This window comes from Anoplopoma fimbria, chromosome 13 (assembly GCF_027596085.1).
Source record: "Anoplopoma fimbria isolate UVic2021 breed Golden Eagle Sablefish chromosome 13, Afim_UVic_2022, whole genome shotgun sequence".
Taxonomy (NCBI): Eukaryota; Metazoa; Chordata; class Actinopteri; order Perciformes; family Anoplopomatidae; genus Anoplopoma; species Anoplopoma fimbria.
Genome location: NC_072461.1, coordinates 17,893,960 through 17,908,466, shown reverse-complemented (window position 1 = coordinate 17,908,466; position 14,507 = coordinate 17,893,960). Strand labels below are relative to the sequence as shown.

Here is a 14,507-nt window from a genome sequence, read left to right as displayed (position 1 = left end):
GCATGCTTTAAGATATGCAAGAATATCGGCCTTGACAATCGTCTTAAGAGAAAAAAAAAAATGTGACTTATCCTCTGTGCAACATGCAAAATTCATGGCATGCACATCAATTATTCACACGTACTCCTCAAGACTCGTCTTCAAAAAAGCATGGCTATATAAATAATAAACAACTTTGATAGGTACAATACCTGAGTCTCCAGGGGGAAAGTGCTATACATACAATGCTTTGCCTGACTTACTGTTGGTCTACAGAAGATGGCAAAAACTCTGCAAGCTCCATTGCTCCGCAGAGCTGTTTAACACAACATTACAGAGAAACGGCTTGCGGATGCCAATTACATGATGATTACACTGGGGCAGGGTTTACAGGCAGAAGCTTGAGTAGAATAATACTGCATAAAAATGCAGCCTGCATGACGCTTCCATTGAGAGCATGCTTTGTCCTTCAGCCGTCAAGACTCAACAAGGACAAATACGTTAAAGGGCAACAGTACCATTTTCATGTGAACGGTATACAGTTCTGACATGGAAAGTCAAAACAACAATATGCATCTAGCATCTGAAAAAAATGTATGAAACTAAAAATGGCATGTTATCTATAATCTTGAGCAGAGGAGGATGTTGATTACATTTGCTAATAACATAATTGTGAAGTATTAAGTTTTAGACTCAAACATTATTTTAGGGTGGCATATATTCATGTTTACGTGCCATGATGCTTTGTATGTACTGTAAATACTCCTGCAAAAATAAATGTATACAACAAACAGCATCCAGTACAGTGTGTTATTTAAAATCACAATGTAATTAAAAGCACAATGAATCAATATGTTGCTTGTGAGAGAATAGATCTTATATACGAGCGTGGTGCACCTACCTCTCATTCCCAGGCTGGAACTCTGAAAGTAAGGAGGGCCGACGGCGATGGGGCTGGGCCAGGTGGGAACTGTAGTCCCTGGCATGATGAGAGTGGTAGTCAACCAGTCCCACTTCCTGGAACACAAACAACAATATGTTGTCAGCAGGATGCATAGACCCAGAGTTAATGAAAACATGTCTTCCCATTCCCTGCCTCGTTTCTTCTGTAATATCCAGTCATTTTCTCTCCAGCTCTTATGTCTCACTCTCCTTCCATTCGTTGGTCACACTAATGGGGTTAACCCTTTCAGCTACTGTAAACTTGACCCTCTACAAGTCCAGGATTGTGGGACCCAGCCAGTCAACCCTCATCTCATCTTGATGACTAGATGGAGTGGTAGGATTAACTACAGGTACAGCTGTGGAGATCACTGGGGGGGGGTAAGCCTCAGCTTCTCCCGCCATAAAAGAACAAAAAAGGCCTTGCAAACGCTGGAGGTCAGTGATTGAACTTCAGCTAGAGGCCTCGACTTTGAAGAACAGACAGCTTTGCACCTGACGATACGTTATAAGAACATAATCTCAATAATGAGGGAGAATTTTGTGGAAATAATGGGGAAGGTCTTGACTGTCAACTCAAACGTCTAATTAGGGAACAGCTCTGTGTGCACAACATTGCAACCCGGGAATGTTTCTGTTGAGAAAAACACCAGTGGGGGCACCTGGGGTCAGGCCCTTTCCAGTAATGCCCTGTTTACCCAATATTAAAGCAGGCATAGCAAGAGCTATAACTCCAGTAAAAAAAGGGTTTTACTTTTTTACTTTGGGGGGGAAAAAAAACACATTGAGGCACTACAGGTGGTGCCATTAAACATGTTGCGTGCCAGGCCTCCTTACCGTGTGTGCCCGTTGCAACTGCAGCGGTAGACTCGCAGGGTTCGGAAGGTGCCGTGTGTCCACAGTCCTCCGGCCCGGCTGCACAGACTGGGGGTGAGAGGACATGCTGGCACAGCCGCTTCCTCTACAGGCAGGAAGTGGGTGTGGCTGCAGAGCAGATGCCGTGCATTATTGGCTGTTTCGCTTAGCCAGCAACCTATAGAGAGAAAAAAAAATGTAAAACATGGGAAATTGGTATTTGTAGCTGAGCAACCCCTGTGGAATTTACTTGGACGCTTTCATACCGGCAAAGAACATCGCATAAAACAGTATGACTGTTTCTCGACACAATTTGATGTTTTTTGGCTAGCACCTCCAGAGTAGCTAGAGATGAAAGTGAGTGTCTCTGTCTGCACCGGATATCAGAATGTCATCACCTCCCTACCACAGCTGCTCCCCCCTCCATTGCTCCTGGTAAAGGAGTGAGAGTCCCTGCACCTGCTAGACTGAACCCCTCCTTCACTGCTTACTGAATGGCCCACTGTCCTCACACTGAGGACTCACAGACAGCGACCAGCCAAGTCAAGCAGCGCACCCGTAAACCAAAAATACTCTGAGTTTAATGGGGCTTTACAGGCAACATAAATAACTCAATGACAGAGATGTAGGCCTTGAGAGTCAGGCACTAGAGCAACAAGTAGCTTGCTACCGGTTTCTGAGTGGCTCGATAAAGGTTCAAGGAATATGTAAATAAATTTGATAAACCAAAGTCACTTTGTTTACCTGTTATCCAATGTAATTCACAGACATTCTTCTTACACAAAATCGTTATTTGCCAATTAGCAGCCAATTAAATAAGTTGGAGACTAGATTTTAACTCCAGATGACGTTCTGCAAACTACACCTGCCTCATCTACAAGGAGTGTATATCATAAATCGACCAATATTGAAGAAATAAGTAAAAACTAAATACCATCGCTGTAAAGGTTTAGGGAAGAGATGTTTATATTGCACATAGGTAGCGAAAATGAAGATAGGTAGGAGTGAAAATAGTGGCAATAAGAAAGGGCCATAATCCTATTACAGTGACCATGCAGATTACAGCACACACAGCAAAACACATCAACAACTCTATTGTTAAAACATATGAAAATAGCCTCAAACCTTCAATGGGAACAAATTTAAGAATTTAAAAAGGTATAGTTCAACCAAAATTCAATGTTGAGACAACGTCTCTGGTCAGCTGGTTACAGCAGCATTCTCAGACATTAGTAGTAGTAGTAGTAGTAGTAGGTGGACTAGTACTCATGATATGTGTCCCTGTGACTCCTGCCAAAAAAGACATTAGGACTCCTGCCATATCTTTGAGCCCCTGACTAATGACGCCTCTCTCTCTCATAGCTCATGTTTCAGCTCTGTGGGAGCCACACAAGAGGAACAGTGGCATAGATATGGGTTGTCAACATGGAACTGGTGAAAATCTTGACAAGATAGCTCTAGGAGTTCTGCAATTTTGTACACTGAAGGGGAAAGCCGCCACCACTGAGACAACATCCCCACAAAAAAGTCCATGCACTGAATTTTGTAGATGACAATGAATGAGATTCAATACTGAATGCAATTGTTCACTTTTGTTGAGAAAGAATGCATATTAAATAATACTTATAAATAGTGAATAACCATAACAAGGAATGTTGAGGAAAGATATTCAAATTGTATCTTAATCAACATTATTATGTCATTATATTGACAACAAAACGCTGTATCTTAATGCCTTTAATGGAATCATACCGTGATGAAATTATACTGAGACATTCAGATACACAATTATGTTGTCTAAATTGATAATAATAATAATAATAATAATAATAATAATAATAATAATAATAATAATAATAATAATAAAAATAAGCACATACTAACTCAAATTTCTAAGGAATTCAGATCATTCCGCACTAAAAGATCTTAATAAAACAATGAAAATCTTTGTACTTCATATTTTTCAGGAATTCAGAAATTGGAATAGGTTCACAACAAAATCTATTTATAAATCTAGATTGTTTTGGGTGAGTTGCTCAGTTTTGGAGGTATCGGCTGTAGAAATGTCTTCCTTCTTTCGAATATAATGGAACTATATGGCACTCGGCTTACATTTTAAATCCTCAACAGCAATGTCTCTTTCCAGAAATCATGACACGGTTACAGAAGATAAAGTCATATTTTCTAGAGATTAATAGCACTACAGGTAAGAGGAAAAATACTTATTAAGGATGTAGGGGTGTACAACTGTCCCTTTAACATTCAATTTCAGTGCTGTCACATGCAACTTGTCCATTAGTAATGATTGACCAAATATTTATGGACGCAGTGAACAGTGGTATTGGCGGGAAAATACAATTGATTTCAAACAATAATTTCACACCCAAATGTTACAACTTTGATTGAAAATAACAACTAAATAACACTCGGTGATAATCAGAGACAATGGTGGTCTATCAACTGTATAACAGTAGCTCACTAGTCCTAATGCCAGGTCAGATACCTCAGCTGATGTCCATAGTTCCTTATAGTGTTTACTAAAGTCCCAACCAGGACAGTTATGACCTCTGCAACTAGAAGTAAACAAGGACTTTTAAAGCACTATAACCGTTATCACTGCAAGGTGCCTACATCGTTGGCATAATGTGACCTAAAGTAGTGTGCCAGTGTGCCAGTCTCCGTTGTCTGACTCCTTGTTGCAGTACAAAGAGGGGCACTATCTACCCTTCCTTCCTGCCACACTGTCACAAACACAAAGGGTCACTTGATGTCAGTTACGCAAAGGGCTCTATTACAAGAGGCTGAACATGGCTCTGGCTTTAAGCAACAGAGGAGCTCTGTAAACAGAGGCTCAGAGAGGCCGCGAGATAGGAAAACACCACGGAAATTCTCACACCAGCTAGGAGACTTTTTTTCTTTTTGTCAAGTAGTCTAAACTGTGGCTCAAAACATTTTAGAGTCTTTCGGTGAGACGGACCTGGGTAAAAAGACCACACAAAGGGAGGAGCTGGAAGTCCTTGAGCAGACCTCTCTGCTAGTGAAATACTCCATGAAGTAAAAATTCTTGAATTGGCATCGCAAATATAAATCAGTGAAAGGCAGAAAAAGAGGCCAGCGAGACAAAGGGAGGGCGAGATAAGCCATCCTCCTCGGAAGCCTCTCTTTGATGACTGTCCAGTCGAGAGAGAGAGAGAGAGAGAGAGAGAGAGAGAGAGAGAGAGAGAGAGAGAGAGAGAGGGAGAGAGAGAGATTCCCCTGAGAGGGATGAAAAACAAGTCTGAAGGCAGTCACAAGATCCGCAGAGGACAAAAAGGACCTGAATCAAGATGAGAGGGGCCAGCACAATGAGAGAGCTTTGACATAAACTCTGAGGAGAATGGGGCCTTTCCAGACGAGGAGCTAAACACATGCAATGGCACTGTTACAGACACCCACAGGCAAGCTGATGGCCCACTGCCAACACTGCGAGTGAACTCAGTCACCTCACTCTCTCACTCTAGCGTGCTTTTCTTCTCCCCCACTCTCTTTTGCTTTCGTCTTCTGCACAGAGTAGGGTGGGCCTCAGCCTTCAGCCGTGCAAGCCAATATTTCATCCTCTTAACCCCCCCAACCCACCCACCCTCTCCATTTTAGGAATGGCTGTGGAAATACTAGCACAGAGCACACAGATGGCTTCCAGCCCGCCAAGGAGAGCAGGAGGCTGACTTCAAACAACAGTTTAACACTGCTGACATAAACAGTTAATCACATCTTTATGTAGTCTGACTGTGGTAGCTTGACAGTCGAGCTCTAAAAGTAGCAGTAGAAATTTTTGATAATTTGATGAGAGCCTTGATAGCATGGCTTGGGCCCTCACTGCAACAACAATAATGTCCTGTTAATCACGTGCCCATAAAATATTATGTCGGTATTTTCAGGCAGAAAAAAAGACTAATTGGGGGTATTTAGCTGTCAGCAAAGGGCTTCTGCGATTATTATGACAGCCAGAAGAGATGACGGCTTCAGTCAAATGCATGGAAATGTTGTGAAAAGGGAGATGGGTGAACTGTAACGGGCATAAGGCTCGGTCTGGGAACAACATCAGAAGTCTATAAAGCTGTGCCCCAGAGTTTTGGGGGGGGGGCTGCTAGGACTCACAGCCTAGGAATGTGGCACCCTGTCAGGTCTCATAAGGATTTATCTCCCTGGAGCCTCATTACCAAAAGGCCTCGCTTACCCTTTCCCTCACTCACTCTCAACCCTAATACTGATCTATATCGATAATCATCAAAATAAGTATTTGACAATGACAATGTTCAATTTACAGTTTTTGGACTCCCTCTTTTGTATTCATTATGGAGCCGACATTGCATGTGAAAGGCAAGTAAATTTTTATGCGGACATGGCATAAAACATCTACATCTATTCACATATGCATTATAAATGTACATCACTTTACATTCACATAGTGAAATGGGAAGAAATAAAAAAAAAAAGAAATGATGTGGTTTACAGTGTTAAGAGTATTCGCCTTAGGACAGAACCCTAAAAAAAGCAGAAGGTTAATTATGGTTTAGAACATACAGTTCGTTATAATCAGAGCGGGTCAGGTCGCTGAGGGTTGATTACATACGTACTTCTGCCTGCCAAGCCGGCTTAGTCTATGTTAAATAAGAAGAAAAAAAGAAAAGTCAATTGTGCAGCTCTTATAGACTTTCCAAATGGTATGCCACCTAATTAAACAAAGACAAAGATCTCGCAATTAATACACTAAAGCTTCAGTATTGGGGTCCCAAGAGTTCTTTTTAAGGTCAGGATTTAGAAACAAGGTGTTTGGTAAGCTTTAACCCTTAAGCCTTTTTCAACGTGCCCTCACCCATTTTTTTTATTATTAAAGTGATATATGTAGTTTTCTATAAGTTACACTGTGTTTACCCTGGGTTCCATGAAAGCCTGTTACTGATTTGCATTTTTATTTTTTTCACAATAATATTTTCTTGACTGTTTTCTGTGCAATAAAAGCCTGATTTTAAACATTTGTACATTAAATGGTCTATTCCTCTTGTCCCATGTGTCCTCAGCAGCACGGAGAGAGAAAGTCTAGGCCAATCAAACAGAGCAAAGTAAAGAGGAGGAAGTTGCAGAGCAATAAAAAAAAAATTAAATAAATGAGAACGGGGTTTCAACACCTTTAAATTAACGGTTGGACAACAGCAAGAAAAACATAGAATATAGATCAGCCAAACCCTAGTACAACGAACCTTTACACTGCCAAGCCATAACATCCAAGATCACGCTGAAAAGGTCACAAATGTAGGCCAAAATGTTTTACTGTTGGTACATGTTTATCCTCAAACATAGCTAGATAAACAAAGGCGTATATCTGTACCCTTAAAACACCGTAAATTAACAGACCTCATCTTACTTAGCTTTGGCACTGAAAAATAATGTTATAGTGAGAGGAATCAGAATTCTCAAAAATAAATCTCATAAATCAAAACTAATAAGGTCCTCCAGCCATTAGCGGGGAAACAGTCGAGCTAGAGAACGAGTTACAAACAGGAAAGTAAAATTAAATGTTAGGTGTCAGAGGTAGGCTATAAAAGGCAGCAGGTGATATAATTATTGCCTGTGTGTACCAGCTTGACATATAGTTCAGCTCCTGGCAGGCAGGCAGCTAACGCAATGCTATTAGTACCAAACAGAGAAAGAACACCCCGAGCTAATCATGCCTTACCTCTGCTAAACTTTCAGACAGGATATCAGCGTTCACAACACACAGCCAGCAACCGAAGACACATAGTGTGAACACCCGCAGTCAACTTTGACACAGCTGTAATTTGTGTGACAGAAAGCGATACACATCTACCTAAACCACAGCCTGTCGCACCTTTCATTTTGAATCTCACTGAACAGCGCACTCCCCATCATGTTAACGGCAGTACGATCAGCAGAGAAACACCTGCTGCACCGTGCTGGGAGTTAAAAATAATACAAGTGATTGTGAAACCAAAAATGGAAGTAGTATCGCGATATAAACAAAAGGTAAAATGCAGTGCATACACCCTTCCTTTGGGATAACTTTCACGTTGTCAGAGATGCTACCGCTGAATCAGAAGAAGACAAACGTATTCAACAATTTCATACATGAGTGCATTTGCAGACATGGGCAATGCATGAGAGAAGCACAGGCAGGAACGTCACAGAGTTACTGAAAACTGAACCTGGAGGAATGGGACATAAACGGGAAGGACCCCGCCATGGTGACAGACAACTTTACTGAATGCACTTTATTCCATATGATGTTTATGGCATCTACATGTAAGTTAAGAGTGTTCAGTGGCACAATGAAAATACAGTATGCACTTTATTTTCAAAGTGCATTTCAGTTCAGAGTGTTCACTGCTGAGTTACTGTGCAATGCATAACTTTTTTGTGTAGTTTTGATGTAATTTGTCCGCCGAGTTTTCAATTTGCGATGTACATCTAAGACTTTCCAGGTGGTACACAGCGAGTTGTATTTTCAGCTGTATTTTTACTAAAAATAAATAGAGTATGCAATATTTTGCAATATGTATTGTATCGTGTCGCAATATATTGTATTATTACATCTTTCTGGCGATACGTTTGTATCATGAGGTGCTTGCCAGGGTTGAGTTTATTGTAAGAACTTGGTGAGCATATTTTTGCAGGTGCAGATGATTATAAGTGTAAACGTTCTAGGAGTTTCTTGTTGGCCGGCTGCTCTGCAGTTGCGCTGGCCTGTAGTGTAACTGGGTGGAGGACTTGAATACAATATATCTAATTGTAGTTAAGGTGTTTAAAATAAAAAAAAAGCTACAAATATAAACCAAATGAGAACTCTAAAGGGAAGTATTAACTACAAATTCTGTCTCATTATTGGACAACAAAAATAAAGATATTCCTGGCCACAATCAACTGATACTTGAGTCATAACTAAAAATAAATAAATGTTGGTCAGGCAAACTCACCAGGCATATTTCCTTTTTTTGCAACGGATCATATCTATCATTAGCATTTGTCTCAACACTGTTAAAGTGCTTGTCTGACAGGGATGGGAGGAAACAGAGGAGAGGTGAACAGGGCCAGCGATTGGCTGGCCTGTACCTCCAGATGTGCTCGTCCAGCTGTATCCAGGCTGGACAGCAAAGCAGCGATTGGATTTCCTGTCTGTTCCCCTGCTGCCGGCCGCCTCAGCGACACTGTGTAAAATTACATAAGGCTCTCCCCTCCCCCTCTCTCCCGGCCAGTGCAGAACTGAGGCCTTCACTGACTGCACGGCACACAGTACTTGTTCTCGATTCCCAACTTTAAAAACAGCGTTCTACCAACTATTCCTCTGGGATTCTCCCACATACAAAACACATTAGACCGCAATTTATGGGCAAAGAACGACAGAGTTTTTGTGTAGTTATTTGCGAGAAGGAGTACATATTTGATGAAAAGTTGTAACGGACTTAGTGTAAAGAGTTCGACAGATTCCTTCTGGGTTTTTAACAAAAATAGTAGTACCTTGTGATTGCGGATTTAAATTGTCTACAAAATATTTGTAGCCCAACATATAAATAGTTGTATGTGTGCGAGTGTGAGTGTGTTATGATAAATAACAGGCATCATGATTGACATATATGTCGTGTCTTAACCATTTGCAATTGAATGCACAGCCAAGATTATAGCCAGTGGCTAGGTGACAGCTGAGATACATGTATGTTCTGTGCTTCCTAGAGGCAGGACAAAAATGTAGAACCGCACCCTACAGGAAAAATCATTCATGCTCTAGGCTGAACCGCCAACTATATATGCTCTATTAAATACTTCACTACAGTTTGCCAATGATTAGGACTATATTTGACCTCAAGCAGATATCTTCCGAACTTAAAGCATCAAAAATCAGTTTGCAAGATGTAGCCTGGATATGAAAAGCTTACATTCTTCAGTCAGGCCACAAACATCAGAAGCTGCACCACAATATTTAAATTGTGCCTTTTATATGTTGCCTGATGAGTTCAATGTGCTTCGCAAGGCAAAGAATCATGTCCGTTGCAATTTAACACTTAGTTATTTTGTGGTTGTTACCATACACACTGATGCATCTGATAAGTTTGGTGTCATTTGTTGAAAGGTGTTCTAGAAATATCCATTTAGACACAGTGTTAAAAAAAAAAAAAAAAAATCTTGTCAAAGTGGTTTAATATTAAATTATTCTTAATTGATTAACTCCAAAAACATTACATGAATGACAAACAGTCAAACGTTGTCACTGTGACAGATAATTTTTAATTATTGATGCCCCAAATGACTCTGTACAGACCCTCTTGAATGGCACTGCAACAAACACTCAGCGGCACACAGTGTGACAGCATCTCTCTGATGCATGAGGTCTCCACTCACAGATCCCGCTTTATTCTCTGTTGGCTCTGTTCCTAAAGCCCACCTGACATTCAGCTCTCCACGCTGAGGAGCAGGAAATAAAACTGAGGAGTGCACTTGTCTGCTGGGCTGACCTACTTCCTCCTCACTGCTATTTAATTATTCAACAGCTTTGAAGTGTTCTTCTGTATTGCAGCATGCAACCCGAGTGCCTCTGTTTGCCCCTCATGACAGCGGACTCACAGAGCTTCTGTTTATGCATGAGAGGGTTCAAGAGTATGTGTGTACACTGCGAGGGTGTGCATGTGTGTGCAATACCAAACACGAATGGCCGTAAATGCTGGTGTCATTTACACAAACAACCTACTAAACAACACATCCCAACTACATTTGATACGCAAGGTTTTGAATAATGGACACGTGAAGATTGGGTGGGGTAAGTAGCAATTTCACGTTACACAACACAGACTAGACGTCACACCAGCAGCTTGATGTTTTGATGCATTCAGGGGACCAATTTGTTGGAATGGATCCAGTGCACATGTCAAGACAGGAGTCTAGACATGCCACGTCAATTCCCCACCGCAAGCATACCATAACCTGGAATTACACTCAACTTGGGCCCCCCTCCCCCCTTGATATAAACACATCATAGTTAGCAGTAGGGATGTTAACCTTAAGTGCTCCCGAGTTATTTTTGCCAACTTCCTAGCTAGCACTTCACTTTTATCAGCAGGTGGCTTTACAAGCGAGAAATGGGAACTTAGTTTTGATCTGTAGGATTTGTTCACCAACAGAGAAACTCTACACACACACTGCTTTGCTATGTTCAAAGCTATAATTTTACTACCGACTTCAAACTCATCGTCACACACATGCCATCTCTCTGTTGACACGGCACTCGCTAACTTTTCAACTGACTTGCAATACACTGGCAGAAACACAGAGCTGACACCATAATGCAGCTAACCATCCCAGACAGGTGAACATTATATTGCAGCTGGAGAGAAATTATGCTTTTTTTTAACCTGTTTGTGTTTGGTTGTTGTTGCAGCTGACGAGTGGTTAACATCACGTTGCCGTAGAAGTATCGGGTGCTGTTGTATCGGAGTAGTTTTAGGAGTGCATGTGCACAGTATCGGACCAATCCCTACGTCATACCTGTCAGTTACATGACTCATATTTCGACAGTAAGATCATCCACCCTGAGGTGTGCCCCTTGGCTGTCCTTGCTTCTGTTGCTCTAAATAATGTGGAAAAACAAACTACACTGTAACACATCCCGAGTAGAAACGTTATGCCAATCGGAGAGATGACTATAACGCTTTCCACGGCTGTAGCTTTCACATCAACAAGAGTCATGTCCTGTAACGTGCTGTCGCCTGTGTTGCGTAACAGAGTCAAGTGAATCACTTACCACAGAGCCATCTCTAATCTCTGCTAATCCGCTGTCTGCCTCTCTTTTCTAGTATGTTTGAATATGGGCGACTGGTTTTAATAAGAACTCCATTTAATGGCAACGGAAATCAAAATAGAAGGGCTTATGAATAACAAATGGCTTTAACTTTTAATTCAATTCTAATAAACAAAACAACAGCATGCAATCAACGGGATATTATATAAGGCTTTTGAAAAATGTTTTTCCGGACTTCCGAGTCACCACAATAAGGGATGGAAGTAACTATTTTTGTGGTCCATTTGTCTAGTAAAGTCTAACTTTACTAATCAATTATTGTATAGTTGTTATCAGTGAAAAAGTAAAGTAAATTAAGCAGCTTAAAAGTCTTGACAATAGTTATGATGTCTTAAAAGATGCAGTTTAGGATGATCTCCAAAATCCCCCTATCTAACTAAAAACTAATTCACATATATGGTCAACAGGAAGAAAGAATATTGCAGTTGGCGACCAGTATTTTATACTTATTTTGATAGACAACCATAGCATAGGTTATTAAAGGTAGTAGAGTAACTGACAGTTATTTGGATAAATTCCATTGAAGCAAATCAATACCAATGTAAATGAATTCAGGCTACAAGAACATGTTATAACACATATTCAAAGGAGTAGAAACATCTCACATTACCACAATGTGAGAGCACAGTGTCTTGCCCAAGGACACATCGACTGCCGAAGCCGGGTATCGAACCACCGACCCTCTGATTGGAGAACTACCTTACTCTCCACTACGCCACAGCCTGCCCACTAAATGAATTCAGGCTACAAGAACATGTTTATAACAAAGGAGTAGAAACATATTCAAATGTGAGAGCACAGAACACTTCTTAAGACTGTTTGGACTAAAAGGCCACAGGACTTCACTTGTGCTACTGTTAACTCGTGCAAAATAAAAATGTTCTATTGAAACAGTACTTGTAGTTTAAAGGATATAGTCCGTGTTTGTGCAATAGTGTAGAACTATTTTGAATAGAAATGCACAGATTCCAGTCAAATATACACGCGTGCCAAATGATATTCTGACGTCGCACACACAGCTGCCCAGACAGTTACCTCACAGCCAGACACAACATATCAGGGTTTAGAAGTTCTTCAGCGAGAGTCAAAAAGACGTAAAGTTCAAAGTCCAAAATAAGATTCAGAGGAACAAACTTAAAAACAACTGGAACAGCTAACTTAATCAGAAATTATTATTAAGTAATTCATTCCCATGCATGTTGCTGACCGGCTTGTCTACGGTTGATAATTGAATCTGAAAAAAAAAAAAAACAATTGGTGCATCTCTGATTTTGGAGAGGAATTCAGTTTAATGTTAGAGATATTTGAAAAAAGATTTATTACAGACTGCCTGACATGACCAAAAAAGAAATAGAAAAATAGAACTTAACTTTTGTTTTGTTTTTATCTGAAGCTGTGATGACAAAAAATAACTAAAGTGTGAAGAGAGCATGTTCAGACAGTAAATGCCAGGCCTGTTGACACAGCCTCAGGTATCAGTTCAGTCTCTCTCTCACAGCATTATACTGCAACTGCAGCTTGACAACAGGGTTGGCAAGTCATTCAAACAGATGGCAAATGCAAGGCCATAAGAAGAAAAAAACTGTTTGGAGAACAGAGATTATGATAATATATTATACATTTCTGTGTGTTTCAGAGCAGCTGCTTTTTTTTGCAGCTGCTTTTTTTTGCTTTCTTCAGATAATCATAATGTACAAAAAACTACAAAACAAACACTGAGGAACACTGTTTTCATTTCTTAACTCAAAGAAAGTGCATTCATCACTAAAATTAAATAAGAGATAAGAAATCATGCTCATGAACAAGCATGCGTTCTCTAGTGTCACCTCAGCTTGTTTTTATGTTCTCCTACCATAGAAGAGTGTAAAAATTTGCTTGCAAAAAGATATGTAAAGCAATACGTTTTCAATATGCAGTGGTATGAAATTCGGAGTTTGTAAAGTAAGGAATTAAACATTGTAATTACCAGAGAGCTGTATTGGTTTGCTGAGATTTGAGTTGGTGGCACTTGTTTGAAACGATACACACCTTTGGAGTACAGGTGTGCAAGGTATCTTCAGGGAGAAAAAAACTGGATGTTTGTTTGTTGAGGTCATTGATAGTTTATATTTCATGGAAACTAGTAACGATGGTATTGAATTAGAGCAGGAAACCGAGACAATTAATTAAAAACTAGTTTCATTATGATTTGCCATTGCCATGCAGAAGAAGTTGCATTGTTGACATTGCTTGCTTTTACAAATATTGAAGGGTTACATTGCATTTCATTGTTGCAAGCAGCATCACAAATAGAAGGACAAATAAATCATCTTGTGGCCCTTTTGACCTCTGCAGAGTGACAGAAGCAGAATCCGTCTGACCTAAAGACCTCTTTAGCCCTTAAGAGTAGCAGCCCCAAGTCCCTCTCTTTGATGACTGCATCCTGAATATAAAAGTGGGAAGGCATAAAAGTGTGGGAAAAAAAATCATGAGGCTAATATGAGAAAGGTACTTTCCTCAAAATAACATGCCACAACCCTGGTTTTTTTTTTTCCATTTGGAAATCCCAGAAAATGGTACGACTGCTCAGCCTTAACCCCGGGGCGGCCACTGGAACCGATGTGGTACCATGTCCAGTTCAATGACACTTTGACTGTGAGTAATACGAGGCACTGCAAACAGACCAACTGTGCCAGATCTTAATACTCCACCACAGCGAGTGGAGCATAACATTACCCACACGCGAAACCTACCAGGTGCAGTCCACTGGTGAGCAAGAAGTGCTAGACAGCTGCTGTTACTCATTCTGTGAGAGGGGAAAGCGTTGGGAGGAGGGAATGCGCCCGGGAGGCACTTTCAATTTGTGTGCCTCATATTTCCCTCTTTGGTTTCTGCGTGTTAACTTATG

At 40.6% G+C, this 14,507-nt stretch overlaps 1 protein-coding gene across 9 annotated transcripts in view; it reads right to left on the bottom strand.

Moving 5' to 3' along the window:
- The window catches only part of ncor2 (nuclear receptor corepressor 2), an 82,221-nt gene that overhangs the window by 62,892 nt on the left and 4,822 nt on the right, over positions 1–14,507 (bottom strand). For all 9 annotated transcript variants that reach the window (XM_054611760.1, XM_054611767.1, XM_054611764.1 and 6 more), the window contains exons 2-3: positions 1,759–1,954; positions 881–996 (exon numbers count right to left, since the gene is read on the bottom strand). In XM_054611760.1, coding sequence (XP_054467735.1) covers positions 881–996; positions 1,759–1,863 — 221 coding nt within the window. In that variant the 5' untranslated portion in view covers positions 1,864–1,954. The remainder of the gene's footprint in view (positions 1–880; positions 997–1,758; positions 1,955–14,507) is intronic.